The sequence below is a fragment of the Uranotaenia lowii genome, chromosome 2 (assembly GCF_029784155.1).
Source record: "Uranotaenia lowii strain MFRU-FL chromosome 2, ASM2978415v1, whole genome shotgun sequence".
NCBI lineage: Eukaryota > Metazoa > Arthropoda > Insecta > Diptera > Culicidae > Uranotaenia > Uranotaenia lowii.
Genome location: NC_073692.1, coordinates 128,997,008 through 129,012,932, shown reverse-complemented (window position 1 = coordinate 129,012,932; position 15,925 = coordinate 128,997,008). Strand labels below are relative to the sequence as shown.

Genomic DNA, 15,925 nt, shown 5'->3' with positions numbered 1-15,925 from the left:
TTACACTGAGGGAAAACCATGTTAGGTTACAAGATAACTTGTTTTTTTTTTTTCAAAATATTGAGCAAAATATAGCTCGCCCAATACAATTGTTATCTGAAGTATTCTTTTTAAGTAGGTGATAAAAGTAACAAATTATATTTTACCAACCATCTGAGCAGGCAAAACTAAACGTCCGAGTTAGTTTGAGGGTAGAAATATTTAATATTCATTAAATGTTTTCAATGTTAACTTTTGCTTTTTAGCCTGCGCCGAGTCTAAATTTGTAAATAGGCTGGAACAAATAACAATTTCTTCTTTTGTCTTCGCACTTAAGTCTGAAGTTCATCATACGAATAATTTTCGGCCTACCTTTATGGGATTTCGGAATGTTTAAAAGAATTAAAAAATGTAACAACCAGATTTATATTTTCAATAGTTTGCAGTTTATTGTGTGTCTGTTATTCTTTCATTCTAAACTCCAATAAGTAAGTGTCTTTGTGTTGGTATGTGTAGAACCAAATCCTGGCCGAGCCCTTAGTTAACGCATTATTGGGTTGTTTTCCAACTTTGGTTAGCGTCGATTTAGTTTTTTTTTCCAAATTTTCAAAACCTTTATACAAACAGCACTAAGCTGGCCAGCTCCGCTAGTTCTAAAGCCTGCATTTCAACCAATCGAAACAGAACACATGATCCGTTTCGCAATCACGAGCAAGAAAAAATTACTACCTTGCGAGCCTCAACCTGTGCTTTGAGTTTTTTCCAATTTTTGTTTATTTTCCTCTCTTATTTCAATTATTGTTGCTTTGTTTTTCGGTTTTGAAAAGCTAGTAGATCTTTGATTAGGTAAAAGGGATTTACCGACCCTTTCACCAACAATTCAGACAGTTAAGGTTTTTTATGGTATAGTTATGAGGGTAAATGGAAAAGTTGATAATAATTGTTATTTTAGAGTTCATTCAAGAGAGACAAAAACTCTACTGTAGTCAGAGCTTGAATATGATGAATACGTAGAAGCGTTCCCACAAAGTTTAGGAACCCCATAAGTTGCTTGCTGTTAAGCTTGTTTGATTTTTCACTCGTCCAATGATTCATAGTTTTCTCGTTTTGGAACGAACTGCAACAAACAGTTTTCTACGAACTAGATTCGCTACTCTCGATATTTCTCTAACCGCTGCTGCGACAAGACGCGTGGTTTTCTTTCTTTCCAAATTGTGTGTTGGTCCACAACGCGAATGTTTCCAATTATAATGTTTATTTTCAACTGCATTGTTTAGCTTATGTGTTAACTACACGAAATAATTTTTAACTGCTTGTTTTGATTCTTTGTTGGTTATTTGGGATATCTGTTTTTACAATTTTGAATAAATCTCTCTTACAGGTCTAGCAACAATTAAATATTTCTTCCAAAGATTCTTTTTTTTCATTAACTCTCGAACGCTGGCTTTTCCGAACATCCACTGAGGATTGGAGTGACCAACTGAAGAATATTTGCCATCTTAGAGGTTCTTACGTGACTAATAACACATCGCTTTAGGTTTTCTTAATGTCTTCTATAAGAGCTAAATATTTTCAATTACAAGGACACAAAATTACGCATACTTCATTCTATCTGTGTGACTGACTAATGCTTGATTACACACTCATCTGGCGCAACCCCTTATAATGTAGTTTTGACCCGTTATCGGAAAAGACTGGGTTAACTCCTTTTTCATGTAAAGGCCTTGTACCCTTTATAGTGTACACAGCTTGTACGTCAAACAGAGGTGAAAATTAGTAATGTAAACATGTAAAATCTACACATTATTTTGGAAGCCCGCTCTGCATGGCGATGTCAGCCCTTTGATGTTAGCCCTTTAAAGTGTCAGAAGGATGGAAAGAAAATAACAAAAATAAAACAGATTTTGAATTTCTTTATTCATGCTGGTCATTTATTTATTTTCATGCTGGTGTTATAAAATATAGGTTTTAGCGATTCCATTTCAATAACTCACATTTAAACTCAAACACAACTTTTAAAAAAATTGCTTAATCCACAATGCATACCGTATATACCATCACTCTCGGATAGAATGACAAGTTAGAAGACTACCCTTTATTTAGTAAGCCAGCTTTTCTAAATAATGTGTAAAATTGACTCGATGAAACGACACTTTTTTTGACAGATCTCGGCTGTTCGCAATAATGGGTCAATTTTACAAGTTTAAGGTGTTGCGCCAAATGAGTGTGTAATAATATTTTTTTCTTCGTAAATTGGGTAAATTTCAGACGGAAACTCATTTTCAAAACAACAAATAAATAAACGAATACTCGTTAAAAAAGAACGAACTGAAAAAAAAATATCCATACTCAAACATTCCATAACTTTCCACAACTCTCTCTCGCATCTCACACTATATTGTTTGCCTTCCTAAATTTGTTGATCATAAATACAGAAAATATACAACTGAATAACTGGACTAACTATTAAAAAACAGAAATTATCAATAAAATTGGAGTATTGCGCGATTGCGAACCGGATGCTTTCCAGAGTCAACCCGGATCGTGCTGATCGCGTGTTAGCAAAGCTCCACAAGGAAACGTTTTGTTTTGTTCTTGTTTCATCTTTGCTCCGCTATGCAGAGTCAAAAACATGTTTTTTTTGTCAACTGCTACGCTTCCAACAGACACACACACCTGTTTAAAAGCTGTCGTCGTCATGTCATACTACCGATTCCGACGGGTCGCCATCCTCGGACCAACTGACTTCCATTGGCGTTTCCGGTCCACCATGAGCGGACAGACCTCCGTTCAGGCTTGCCACAATCCTATGCATGAGGGCGTCTTCAATAGAAACATTCGAGGATCTGCGTCGGCTTTGTTGAGACCGTTCGGCACCGTCTAGCAGGGCTTGTCGAACTTCGTCAGCACCGCTACCGGAATCCGAACCACAAACGCCACTTCCGGTACTGGTCGAGCTGCTGCTGCTGGAGCTGCTACTGCTTCCGCCGGACGAGATGTCATCCGACAGACAGGACGATGAAGATCGGTCTTCATCGTCGTCAGAATTGGATCCCGACACCAGTGCTTCGCCAGCCGCTTCTTTTGGTAACGAATCATTTTTGGTGTCAGTTAAATTCTTCCGTGCGAACTCTCTGCGTTTTTTGTGCGCCGGTGTTACCGGATCATTAGTGTTTCCACTGGTCAACGCCGTCGTATCACAAGTTATGAGTCCTCGGTTTTCTTTACTTTTCTTAAAATTCGGTGTTTTGTCCCGATGAAAAAATTCTATTTGGCTATGGGTAGCATTCAGCCGATCCACGATCGGTGCCGCAGCGCCAAATGATCCAGCCCGGCTGCGTGGACTGTAAGGGCTTTCAGTACCCCCTGCATCGCTCAGAAATTCTGACTCTTCAAGAAATAAATCTTTTCCTTCCCGCTGACTTCCAACGGCCGACCGATCGTTCAGATAACGTTTGTGAGCGTAAGGGGAACTACTGTACAGCGGAGGTTCCTTCCAAGAGAGGGGTACTTCGGCCATGCGGATTGGTTTGGTGACCGATGTAGATGCTCCCGAGTTAGAGCGAACAATTTTCTTTGGTGGTTCGGTGGTTTTGATGCTGACCGATTTGGATCGAAGCCTGGGAGTTCCCGGAGAGGCCATCATCTTCGATGGAGATGCTTCGTGCGATTGCTGCTTCAGTATCGAACCCACCGAACTGGACTGCTGAAGACCGGTAGCACCGTTGTTGGTGGAATTGTTCAAGCACTTCTGCCGCTTCAGCTCCTGGCCAAAGGTGGACCGGAATGATCCCGCTCGTCGTACAATCCGAGAAGCCGAAATCTCTGGTGGTTCATCGTCCATCTCTAGCACCCAGGAAACGGAATCACTTTTCTCGACAACCCCCTTAATGATAGGTGATGTAGGTGGCGACAGATCATCCATCTCGAACACCCGTTCCGATCCACTCGAGCGGCTGTGAATCGTATTGGTATGGTTCTGACCGTAACCGTAAAGGCCGGTTGCCGTCTGATCCAAACTGGCTCGAGTGGTGCTCATGTAGCTGGTCGAGTTCTCGTGGTAGCTCTTGGACAGCTCGGCACAGACGTGTGAGAACTTCTCCGAGTTCTGCTTCAACTTCCACTGTAGCTCCTCGTTGTGCTGTGACAGCCGGCTCTTGACCTTCGTCTCCTGTTTCAGGTTATCGTTCAGCTGTTTCAACTTCTGCTGCAGGTCCCTGGAGAAGTAGAAAAATTGAAAGGTGGTTAGATAGGGTTCGGTGAACCAAGATATTGAGGTCTTAGACCAACACAGTGGGTAGATACTTACTTCTCTTCGTCGGTTTTGGTTTTGAGCTGCACCTGGAGATCTTCGATGCGAGATTCCAGGGCGGAAATTTTCACCAGCGCTCCGGGCAGTTCTTTGGCGTCCCGTTCGTACTCTTGGACCTGTTTGCGAAGTTCAGAAATCTCCCGTTGCTTCAGGTCCAGCACGCATCGCAAGCTGTCTACTTCGTCTTGTAGGGCTTGCGCATGGTTCAGGCTGCTGGAGGATCGAGTGTTCTGCAGTGGCCCGGCCACCAGGGTGTTGTCACTGCCCGTCATGGACAGATCGTCCTGGGAGGGTTGCTCCGTGGCGCTTCGGTTGTGTCGAAGGTAGTTACACTCATCCTGCACTAGGTTTAGTTTTTCGAGCAGCTCCTGTTCCCGGGCCTGCGAAGACCGTCGGAATTCTTCCAGCTGCCGATTGAACTGGTTCAGCTGTTCGGTAAGGTCACGTTCACGCATGGCAGCCGCCTGGAGTCGCTCGCTGAATTCCAGCTCACTCGAGTGAACCTTCTCGCGCAGTTCGTTCTCGGTGCAGCTGAGATCGCTTATTCGCTGCAGCAGTTCCTGTTCGCGGGCTTTCGAGTTCTCGAGTTCTGCTTCCTTGGCGGCTAATTTGGTTTCGAATTGATCGGCACAGGTGCGCAGTTTCGTTTCCGATGCCATCTCGCGGCGGTGCAGTTCCTGCTCCAGGGCGGCTATCCGCTCTGCGGCCGATCGCTGCTGTTCTGTGAGGCAGGATTCAGCTAAAATTGGGAAGGGAAAAGTTAAGAAATCGTTAAAATCATCCATGGGTTTCAAAAGTGAGTTTGTTCTTTTGAACATTAGTGGGGTCAACTGATCACCCTTCGGTCCGTACACCTACCTTTGCTGATTTCGCATCGGTGCAGTTCCTGCAGTTCTGCTTCCCGTTCGGTCGTTTCGAGCAGCTGCTGTCGGAGCGATTGGCACGTGGTTCGCTCCTCGTCCAGCAAAGATTTGGTCTCTAGCAGGTCATGGGTCGCCTTCTGGTGGGACTGCTTGATCGTGGGACAGGAAAAGGCATCCAGCTGCAAATGGAAACAAACGAAAACAAATGATTAGCGTTTCATTTCGAGTGGAAGAGTATCAATGTGAGAACTATAAGGAGAGCGCGCAAAAAATCTGATTCAAACCAATAAAAAGTGAAACCGTTGGAACATGATGATTGCTCGCTTGCAAAGTTCCGAACCACAGTTCGACGGCCCCGTTTCGTTCGCGGTCGACACCCGGCGAGGACAAATCTCAAATAAAATCGAATCTAGCACCGAAATGAGATCAATCTTCTGATCTGGCTGATGACAATCGGGGGTGGAGGCTGCATGTCGGTTTTACTAAACCGGGTCGATTTTTTATCGAAGCTCATAGTTGCCACGTGTTTTGAAAAGGGCTTCCTCTATATTTTTTTCTTTAAAGCATTATTAAGGCATAGAACTCAATTAACAGAAATGAAACTTTTTTTAGAATTTGTCATGAAAAACTGACCTAACTGAGTTAAAATTGCATAAAAAAGGTCGTCAACACGAGAAGGGCAGAAATAATAATAAAATTTGCAATCGATTCCTTTACGGGTGATTGATTTTTGCTCGTTAGACTCGACTGCTTGGGGGGGAGAAACAGCTCGAGAACCGTCGTCGATGTTTCAAGAATTGTTTTTTTTTAGATGCTGAGGGATCATCTCAAAAACTTGGTACCTGATCCGTCAACGAACGCATAAAAGACGTTCTCGAGATGGTGATGCTGGCTGATCGGTTTTGGACGGATTTGAATTTTTCCTTCAAGGAATCCGTTTTTCTTTACCCTCAACAACACTTCATCGATCCGATAGAGGTACTTCTGTGCTTTGAATCGATGCAGGTGTTTGCAATCTCGAGGAGAAAGATTTTTTTTACCTGCCGCACGAAAACGACCGTTGCAACAAGATTACCATCGTCTCTTCTCTCGCTGCGCAAAACTTTCCAGAATCCAGGCTCGGCGTGAAATTCTAGATTACCATCTTTAAAAACAGTCGCAGTTTATCCTTGGCCAGAACAGAATGAACCGACGAAAATCCTATGGATTCCGGGAAATTTCAGCATCCCACCATGTGGTCCGCAGCCGGATTGGATTTGCCTGCCCCTGTCTAGGACGACGGCTTGCAAATTTCAAAAGGCTGCAGCAGTTTTTTCCTGTCCTTTCCATCGTAATAAAATTTAAATTATTAGTTTCTTTCAGCCTGTTGCTACTTTTTGTGATTTTGGGAGTCCTTTTCGGAAAAAGGACAGCTCTAAAACCAACAAATGTAAGCATAGAAACTGACTTTTCCTATATTTGTGTTCTTTCTTCTGGGGACGAAAGAGTTTTGGCCATGTGTTCGGGGACATGGATTCTGGTTGTTTATTTTTCCTTCATATTTGCATACATTAGAGGGCGAAGAAATCCGAGAAAGACAGCAATCCCAGGTCCAAAAAAGTTTTGGATTGTCGGTTGGATTTTCCTGAAGGCCCACCCAACTCAAAAACGAAAACTTTTGCATTGGTAATGAGTGCTTTTTTTCCCTTCGCTCCAAAGGTTAAATACACGGATTGAATGTACCGTAAAATTGAAGCCGCTTTTTTTTGGCGACAAAATGGCATCGGAAATGAATGTATTTTATGACAGGCGCCCGGGGCCGGGCTTTGCTAATACAATTCAAACGCTTCACGACCAATAAAAGCCGAGACAACTCGATGTGTCTAGACGACTCTATATAGGGATTCGGCGGGAAAATGGATTTGAATAGAGGAAAATAACCCCGAGAATTCGTTAAAAGAGCGTCAAAAACATGAAGAATTGAGAAAAAAAAAACGGAGCTTAAACTTAAGAAAGATTCTGTTAATGACATTGAGCATCGAGAAAACAGAATCATAACTCTGAATTAGATTTGATAATCCTGAATCTGATAAATACCTGAAAACTTTAGAGTGCACGATTTCTAATCCAGAACTCTGGATTCAGATTTTGGAATCCAGAACCTGGAATATGAAATTCACTGTTTTTATTCTTTCTGAATCAAAAATAAGAAACAGTGAATTCTCAATTACTCAGCAAAAGGAGAGAGAAATCACAATCCAAAAATCAGAGCTGGCAGCTCAAGATTCAAGGTTGAATTAATTTTTTTAGTAATTTATTCAATATTTGCACCCTGAAGGATTCCCAAATTTCCCAGTTTTGACTTTTGAGCTCTGAATGCAGGGTTCATTTTTGAGTTTAGAGTTAATCCTTCGTTTCAAAAAGAACCGTCAACTGGGGCATCATGCAACATTTTTCAACTCCGATGGCTTCTAAAAACTCGAAAATGTTTTAAAAGAAAAAGAATAAGGATACTGCATACATTTAGGAGTAAAAAAAAACTACAAAAAGTTCTTCTAGCTGAAATCATAAAAAATCATGTTTGGATGGATGAAATTTTTAAATTAACAAACGCGTGATGCAAAACAATCGTATTCCAGCATATAGAAACGAGATTTAAAATATGAATCTTTGATTTGCATTTTGATGCATTATAGCCCAGACTGGTTACTGAATTATAAAAAATATTTATATAAAATTTTTTGGTGACTGTCCGAAAATATTCTTTTTATAGAATAATCAAAGTAGTATGAAGTTTGTAGATGATATTAGTAAACCAATCCGTTATACTGAGTAAAGTTTATTAGGGCATCGGAAAATTTATGAATTTGTACATCTATTACTCGATTTTTTTAATTTTATTTGAGAATCGAAAACTTAAAAAAAACTATCTAAATTGGATAAGTTTTGTGTTGTACAAATGTTGCATCTAACCCTGCTGTTGCATGATTCCCCGTTTGACGGTAACAAACGGTTGCAAGTTTTTGGATAACAAAAAGAGAAAAAATGTATTTAAATTTTTTATTGATGTTGACGTCATTTTTAATTGTTTAAAATGACTTTTATGAAAAAAATAAAAATCGTGAAACTAAAGGGTTAATATGAGTTCAGAATTTCAAGTATAGAGTTCATAATTCAGAGATCAGAGTTCTACGCTTTAAAGAGTTTCGGGCTTTAAACTTCTGAATTCTGAGTCAAAAATGGTAACTTCTAGTTGTTCTTCATTACTTTGTTTTGAAAATACAAATCTAAGGAAAAGTTTTCAAAACTCAGAATTCCATGTTTTGAGTTCAAGGTTTCGAGTTTGAGAACTCTTAATTTCAGATTCTTGAGCAAGGTTGCCGAAAAAAAAATCTGTGGTTTTGAGAAAAAAATTCTGACTTTCTGCGATTTTACCAAAAAAAACAGTGATGCTTTTTCCTTTGATTTCATTGAAAATTCATGATAAATTGGATGTCTTTTACATTTAAGTTGGGTAAAATCAATAAAAAATACCAATTTTATCATACTTTTTTAATTCAAAGTAAAAAATTTAAGTTTTATATTGGTCAAAAAAATTATAGCTTTGGAAATCTATTCATAATTCAAAAATTCTGTGAAATCTGTGATTTTTTCCAAATTCTGTGTTCTGTAACACAGATTCGGTGATGAAAATTTGCTCAAAATTCTGTGAAATTACAGATTTTTCTGTGATTTCGACAACCTTGTTCTTGAGTCGAATTCAGAGTGATCAATTTAGTTTTTTAGAGTAACGAGCAAGGTTGCCAAAAAAAAACCCCTGTTTTGCGATAAAAAATTCTGACTTTCGGTGAATTCACCCAAAACTTTTGTGATGGTTTTCTGTGATGGAAATAGGATAAATTTTATTGAAAAGTCATGAAAAGTTGATTTTTTTTACATTTTACTTGTGAAAGACCAATAAACATTACCTTTATTATTAAGTCATTTCCAAAAAAAAGAGTTAAAAATCCTAAAGTTATGTTGTCATAAAAATTATAATTGTGGAAATACCAATAAAATTTGAAAAATCTGTGAAATCTGTTTATATTTCCAAAAATCTTTGTTCTGTGACACAGTATCTATGATAAAAATTTGTTCAAAATTCTGTAAATTAAAGATTTTCCTGTGATTTCGGCAACGTTGGTTACGAGTTCTCATTCTTGAAAATGCCTATCTGAGTTGTCATGAGTTTTTTAGCTTTGTCGAGTTCAGAATTCAGCTTTAACTTAAGTTCTGGGCTCAGAGTTTTGAATTGAAAGTTCAGAGTTTAGATTATGCACAGAGTTCAATCTTTTGTGTCTCAGTGATTTCAGTGTTCAGAGTCCAAGGTTTTGAGTTGCTGAGTTATGAAATTATGAGTTCATAGTGATGAATTCAAAGCTCTAAGTTTTGAGTTTTACGTTGTCTTGAGTTATGAGTTCTGAATTCATATTCTTGAACACACCGTTCTAAGTTGGCCTGAGTTCTGAGTGTAGAGATCTCAGTTCAAAGTTCTGAGTTCAGATTTATGAGGTACACAATAAATTTTTGCTTCCATTTCAGCAAAAAAAAAAATTAAAATTGCTGGAAACGTTCAGCAATCCAATTTTTTCCTGAAAATCAGCAATCGGTTCTCTAATTGCTGGATTTTTCAGCACTCGCTTGTGTTCTTGTCATTTTTTGCTGAAAAATCAGCAATCGATTTTCAAATTGCTGGACAAAAGGCGAGACACATTTTTACGAATTTTGGTTAGATTAATATAATTATTTTTATTTTCCTCTATATTCTAGCAAACAGATATCAAGTCAAGGGTGAGTTTATAATGGACAGGTAGATATTTCATAAAAGATATTAATCAAAACTATTTTTACATGATCAACGCTTTGCCACCCCAGAGCCGGTGTAAGAATATTTAAATTGCTGAAAAGTCAGCGGGACAAAAAACAGCAAAATTTAGCGGATTTTCAGAAAAAAAAAAATTGCTGTGTATTTCAGTAATCAGAGTTTTGGATTTCTCAGTTTAAAAAACTCGTTGAAAGATTCATAAAAGTTGTAAGTTTTTTTTCTGACTTCATATTCCCGATTACAAATTTTCAAATTTTCAATTTTAATTTTTTTTAAATTTTGTTGATTTTTTCAAAGATCTGAATTCTATGTTTTAGATTCGAATGAATTTCGTGAACCTCGCATCAGCTCTCAGTACTGAATCTTAATTTCATTTCATAAGATGTTTAGAGTAGTGAGAGCTATAAGTTTTTCAGTCTAAATTCTGCGTTTATAGTGATGAGTTCTAAGTTCAAATAGTTGGAATCACAGACAGTGCTGATTTCTGAGTTCTGCGCTTTGAAGTTTTCTGATTCCCAATCTGACATCCGGGTTAAATTGGGGGTAAATTTTTCGGCTAGCAGTCTACTCAAATAGCAAAGACGACTACTTGTTTAAGATCCAACGTTTCGATCTATATAGGATCATCATAAGGGACTGTAATTTTATTATATGTTAACACAGTTTTGTAAATCAATTCACTTATTATAAGATTGCTTACCGAAAAAATTTAATCTTTTTGTTTTGGATTGATTCGGCTGATCAATCTGACATCTAAATTATTTGTTCGGAATATTGAGTCACAGTAACAGATCATTATCCAAGGTTCCGAATTCTGAGATTCTGAACCCTAACCTCTGTGTTCTGAATTTAGAGCTCTGTGCGCTGTAATCTTTAATTTTGTAATTTTTGTAAACATTGATCGAAGGTTTGAATTCTGAATTAAGAAATCTTAGCTCTGAAATGATATCTCTTAGTTTTGAAAATGGTGTAGCAATTTTTAATTCAAAGTCTTATTGTATCATTCAGGAATCTAGGATACCAAATGAGAATTTTGAATTCAGGGTTTCAACTAAGATTTTAAGCAATAAAGGTTTAAACTTTGAGTCTATGATTTGAGAATTGAACTTGAAATTTTAAGGAGTTTTTAGTTCTTGAATTATGAAGTTAAGTTTGAACCAAAGCTCTGAAAATCAGTTCTTCTAACCTGGTTGTTGAAATTTAGTAACAGAAATAAAAATAGAAACAAAATTTTCAACAGTAGGCAATATCAGACACTTGAATGCAATTCCTTTTTCTGGAAAATAAATGTTGGTTTGAAAAATTGCATATTTACCATGACGAAGTCCATGTCGCAGTCCAAATCCATTAGGTGATCCATTTTTTTATTAATTTTTCTAACTATTTTGTTGTTATCTAATCACTACACTCTAGGGCACTATCCGATACAATTTTTTACTCTAGCACATTGCACATTCGTTGATTTCGCACTTCTATTTTTTTTTTTCTTCAGAAAATTGCACTTGTTCGAGCTCTTAAGCTTCGATGTTGAACCTTTGGCTGTCAGACCAAGACTGATCAAACGACGTTCCGCATCTCGATAAGGAGAGGCTGATCCCTTGGCCTGGATTTGTAGTACCTGGGACCAGAAGGATCCTCGTCAGTGTTTTTCCACAACTCTTCGCAATGTCCTTCCCTGCCCGAATGATATGCAAATGCCGCCGAGAACTATTTCCATATATTTAGAGAGGTTCCTTCAAGGATCATCACCCATACTTTCTAGAGAGAGAAAAAAAAGCCGGGTTATTGCTGCCCCGAATTCTACAATTTTGTCGATCTCGGCGGGACAGTCTAGTCTTTCTAATGGTTTTGGGCACCGATCGATCGACTGCTTCAGGGTTCCTTCGGGTAAAAACAACGAAAGGAAAGAACAACAAGGAATTTCTACCGAGACAGGTAATGCAAATTCTTCCTTCCACTTCACCATTAGGTAGGTGCTTCTACTGACCAGTCAGAGAAAAGGAAATGCGCACGCAAGAGCACACAGGATCAACCTTGAAGTGTGGTGGGTCCTGGTAGTCGCCAAATAAGTTCGATTTCGACCCATCTAGCCCGAAGGAGCCGTTCTTCTTTCCTAAAAAGGGGCACGTTCCCCTTGATGTTATCATACATGTAGAAGTTACAACTAAAAACGGATAGCTGACTGAAACAACCTTTGAAATGTTCCCGATGAATCACTAATTCGTGAGCATGCGTTCCCTAGACGATGCCCTTTGATAGATAAGAAAGCGTGCTTCTTTGACAACAGCCACGTGTGCCGACTTTAGATATGATTATTTATGAGGTACTAATTTATTGTAATCTCTGCAGGACAAGTTTTTCTGCCGGAAGATTCCTTTCGGCATTTGCATAATGAAGGAAAATTCCCATAAAGATAAACAATCTCTCGGAGATCCCAAGTTTTTACATTAATTCTCATGTTCGTTAGAATCAGAACCTTCTGAGCTCTAAATACATGTGATTTTAGACTGAGCCAATTTGGGGTCATTTTTTAAATTCTCAAACCCTGGGGTCTTAAAAGCTTCGATTTGGTTAATTTTCAAGCAACGTTTACATGAGTAAATTTGAACTTTTAGGTTTGTATGAGAAAATTGAACGGTTTGTGAAATTAAAAAATGACCCCAAATCGGCTCAGTCTAATGTGCTATTATTGAAATTATCAAATTTAGCAACTCGCCGTCTTTTGCATTTTCAGACAGCGTATAATTTCAAGTTTATATGCTTCAAGAGTTAGAACGATACATGAACTCGTAGATGAACTAGAAGCATTTTCGTGAAACTAAGAAAATTGTGATATTTTTTTTAGTTACCGAGACTTGATCCTTTACTCAAGATGACTTGATCTTTCAGTCAGGGTGCCCTGACCCTAGGCAAAAATCAAGTAAACTCAGAAGATAAAAGGTCCGTTGACTATTTTTTTGCCATATTAGTTCTCATTTAACTGTTTGTAAGTATCGGACAAAGAGAATTTTAAAAGTTTGTCTACTTTCCTAAATTCATTGCATATTTTTAGGCGCAATCTTCTAGTTTTTAGATTAATACAGTGTTTTAGTCCTTTTTAACGGATAATTACTGGATAAACATTAGTTATTGGCCAGATATTAGTAATTTCTTGATAACCAATGATTACGATCCATTCAGAAGAAAAATACACATATCTTTTTGGACTCTAGGGATCCATTATACCCGTAAGATACATTTTGGAAAACTTCTTCTTAAAAATACTGAGAGTTTACTATTACTTTGAAAATATGGCATTATGAAGTTCATATAATACTCTAACGATTGACATATTGGAATAAATATTTTTATTATAATTTTTTCATGTGAGAAACATTTTGAAGTTATAAAAAAAAGATCTTCAAATCACATTTTGTTAATTTTTTCGAACAAAGTTCAATAACTCGAAAAATGATTTTTTTAAAATTTTTTGAGGATACAGCACTTTTATTTTGTTTTGTTTGGCACATTTTTCTAGAACATTTGATATTTGTAAGACGTCCCTGTTTCGAGATACAGCGAAGGAATCAGGTATCCCCAGGCATTAAGTATCCTCATTCTCCCCTATTGTTAACCTGCTATCCTCCCATTGTAAGTTCCAAATCAAATTTACATTCATTACAAATCATTTTAACTGACTAAGTTGTCGTTTCGTCTGCCTATCGAAAGTGTAGGTACTTGGTTATGAATTAGGGTTACCTGAGTTAGATTTTTATCAGTGTGTATACTTAAAAACCGGAGCAACCGAATTGGATTCTATTTTCTATAACGGGACTATCTTTTCTATAATTTGGGCTATAGATTCTTCTATATTCATTTTAAGATTTTTCTAATCGTAAAATAGTTTCTTAAAACTATACCGAATAGAAGTATTCAGCCATATGCCGAAAATTGACCTTTTCAACTATTCGGTGGAACGACTATTCTTTTGAGTTAAAAAAAAGTAATTATTTAAATTTCTTTCTTTTTCATCTCAATGTCCCTTATGATTCTGAGTCGACAATGGTTAAAAAGATGTGTTATGCTTTAACCCGCTCGAGACCGATTGCACACCGTGTGTGCAATGGAATTTTTGTGCCTTTGTTGGAACAATCATTCAGTGTGAGTTTACTATTGCTCGAAAAAATAATATCCCTATACCAACGGAATCCGCAAAGTTTAGGCAAAATGTATTGAGAGTTGATGTTGATGAAAATCAAATAACATAAAAGTTATCTGAGAGTAAAGTACTATGAGTTCGAATGTCGCAAAAAGGCCTTCGTCTCGAATGGGTTAAATTTTCTTCAAGTATCGGTCACTCGTCTATCCAAGATTTCAAGAGTTGATTTTTTTTTTCAGCTCCATTGAAAGATAGGATGGTTTTCGAAATGTTATCACTTACCACTTTTTTGCTTGTCACGAATGTGCTTCTCCAAGAAACGTAGTAGAAATCTTTGAAAATTTAATTATTAAAATTATTTTTGAAAAATAGAACACAACACTATTGTTTACTCAAAAATACTGAGTTTGTAAAATTTTATCCAGCTGATTTTAAAATATAGAATACCGAGTTTCGGTGTTTCTTGGCTCAGATTTCTTTGTGGTCCTGAATGTGTTAAGTATATCATATTTTCTACCACATGTAAGTATCCTCACGGCCGGGTTATTCTGGGCGTTTTTTTTTCTCGAAAAGTGGAGGTGATTTTTTTTTCTATCTATAAAAATCCTTTCTGTGCACAAAAACTTTAACTTTGCGAAGCGGTTTTTTAATTTAGTTTTTGTTTAATTTAGCAAATAATGTGGATAAACCCGAGCGAAATTCGAGAATTTTTTTTTAAAAATATATGAGCATTCTGGCTAGATTCGACTGATTTCGAATTCTATATTAAATTTATGGGCAAGCCCGGATATATCCAAGAAAATCTGGATAAAATGATTATCAAAGCATAAAGCGATACTTGTCAGTATACTTCAGCACGATCTTCAGTGAAAGATACACGTATACACCTTAGATTTTTTACTGAAACCGCATATTTTAGGTGATTGTGTAGCTTTACCAATATTACTCTTGAATATTCCATTCATTTCTGAAATTTTCTGGAAAACGTTGTAGGTAATTATTTTAAGATAAAATCTCTAAATCCAATGAAAAGTAGTTAGAAATGGCAGATTTTCCTTGCCATCGTTTCACATTTAATGAAACGGAGCTTACTTATTGACTTTGCGAAGAGGTTTTCTTGTGTTTTTTTATTTTTTTTCCTATGATTTACAAGCATGTGAATTAGCAGTCGGACACACTGAAAATTAAAAAAAATGGGAATCATACAATCTCAGTTATTATCGGATATCTTTTCTTTGTACCAGTTAGGTTTGATCACCATAAAATATTGTGCTAGAAACAAGGCACATTCATGAGTTTCCAAAGTAATATATTGTTGGCTTTTCAATACATCTGTTGTTATTTTTTAATGAAAAATATTATTTCCCCATACACGTGGACTGAATAAATGTTTTAAAAATTTGCAGTTTTTATTTTTGCTGTAAAAAGTTATGGGAAGTGTAAGATTAATAAAGTTTACAGCAGTAGGTATAAAATTCATATTTCAAAGCCTTTTAAATTTTCGATGAATTTATAAACTACCAGTTAACCGGGCAAAATTTGTTTAGCCTTTGAATTTTCACAACAAAAACTACCATGTAAGTAGAGAATAAATGATTTATTGTTTGAATTTAATAGGTGCCGAAAAATGATGAGAATCAGGGTAGATTTCGGACCATTTTCATAATATTTCTGTCGAATTCTATTAAATGGATCTTAACACAGAACTAATTAAAATTATTTAAAAGTATTTTTACAATCAGTCTTCAAACAGCTATTTTTATTTACTCCCCAAGTAAGTTGGATAGGGA

General features: G+C 37.0%; 1 protein-coding gene across 3 annotated transcripts in view; it reads right to left on the bottom strand.

Annotated features, from left to right (window-relative positions):
• Window positions 1-402: 402 nt before the first annotated feature.
• Window positions 403-15,925, bottom strand: part of LOC129744081 (serine-rich adhesin for platelets-like) — a 324,036-nt gene continuing 308,513 nt past the window's right edge. For all 3 annotated transcript variants that reach the window (XM_055736434.1, XM_055736435.1, XM_055736436.1), the window contains 3 exons: window positions 5,150-5,333; window positions 4,289-5,030; window positions 403-4,196 (listed from right to left, as the gene is read on the bottom strand). In XM_055736434.1, the coding sequence (XP_055592409.1) occupies window positions 2,681-4,196; window positions 4,289-5,030; window positions 5,150-5,333 (2,442 nt within the window). In that variant the 3' untranslated portion in view covers window positions 403-2,680. The remainder of the gene's footprint in view (window positions 4,197-4,288; window positions 5,031-5,149; window positions 5,334-15,925) is intronic.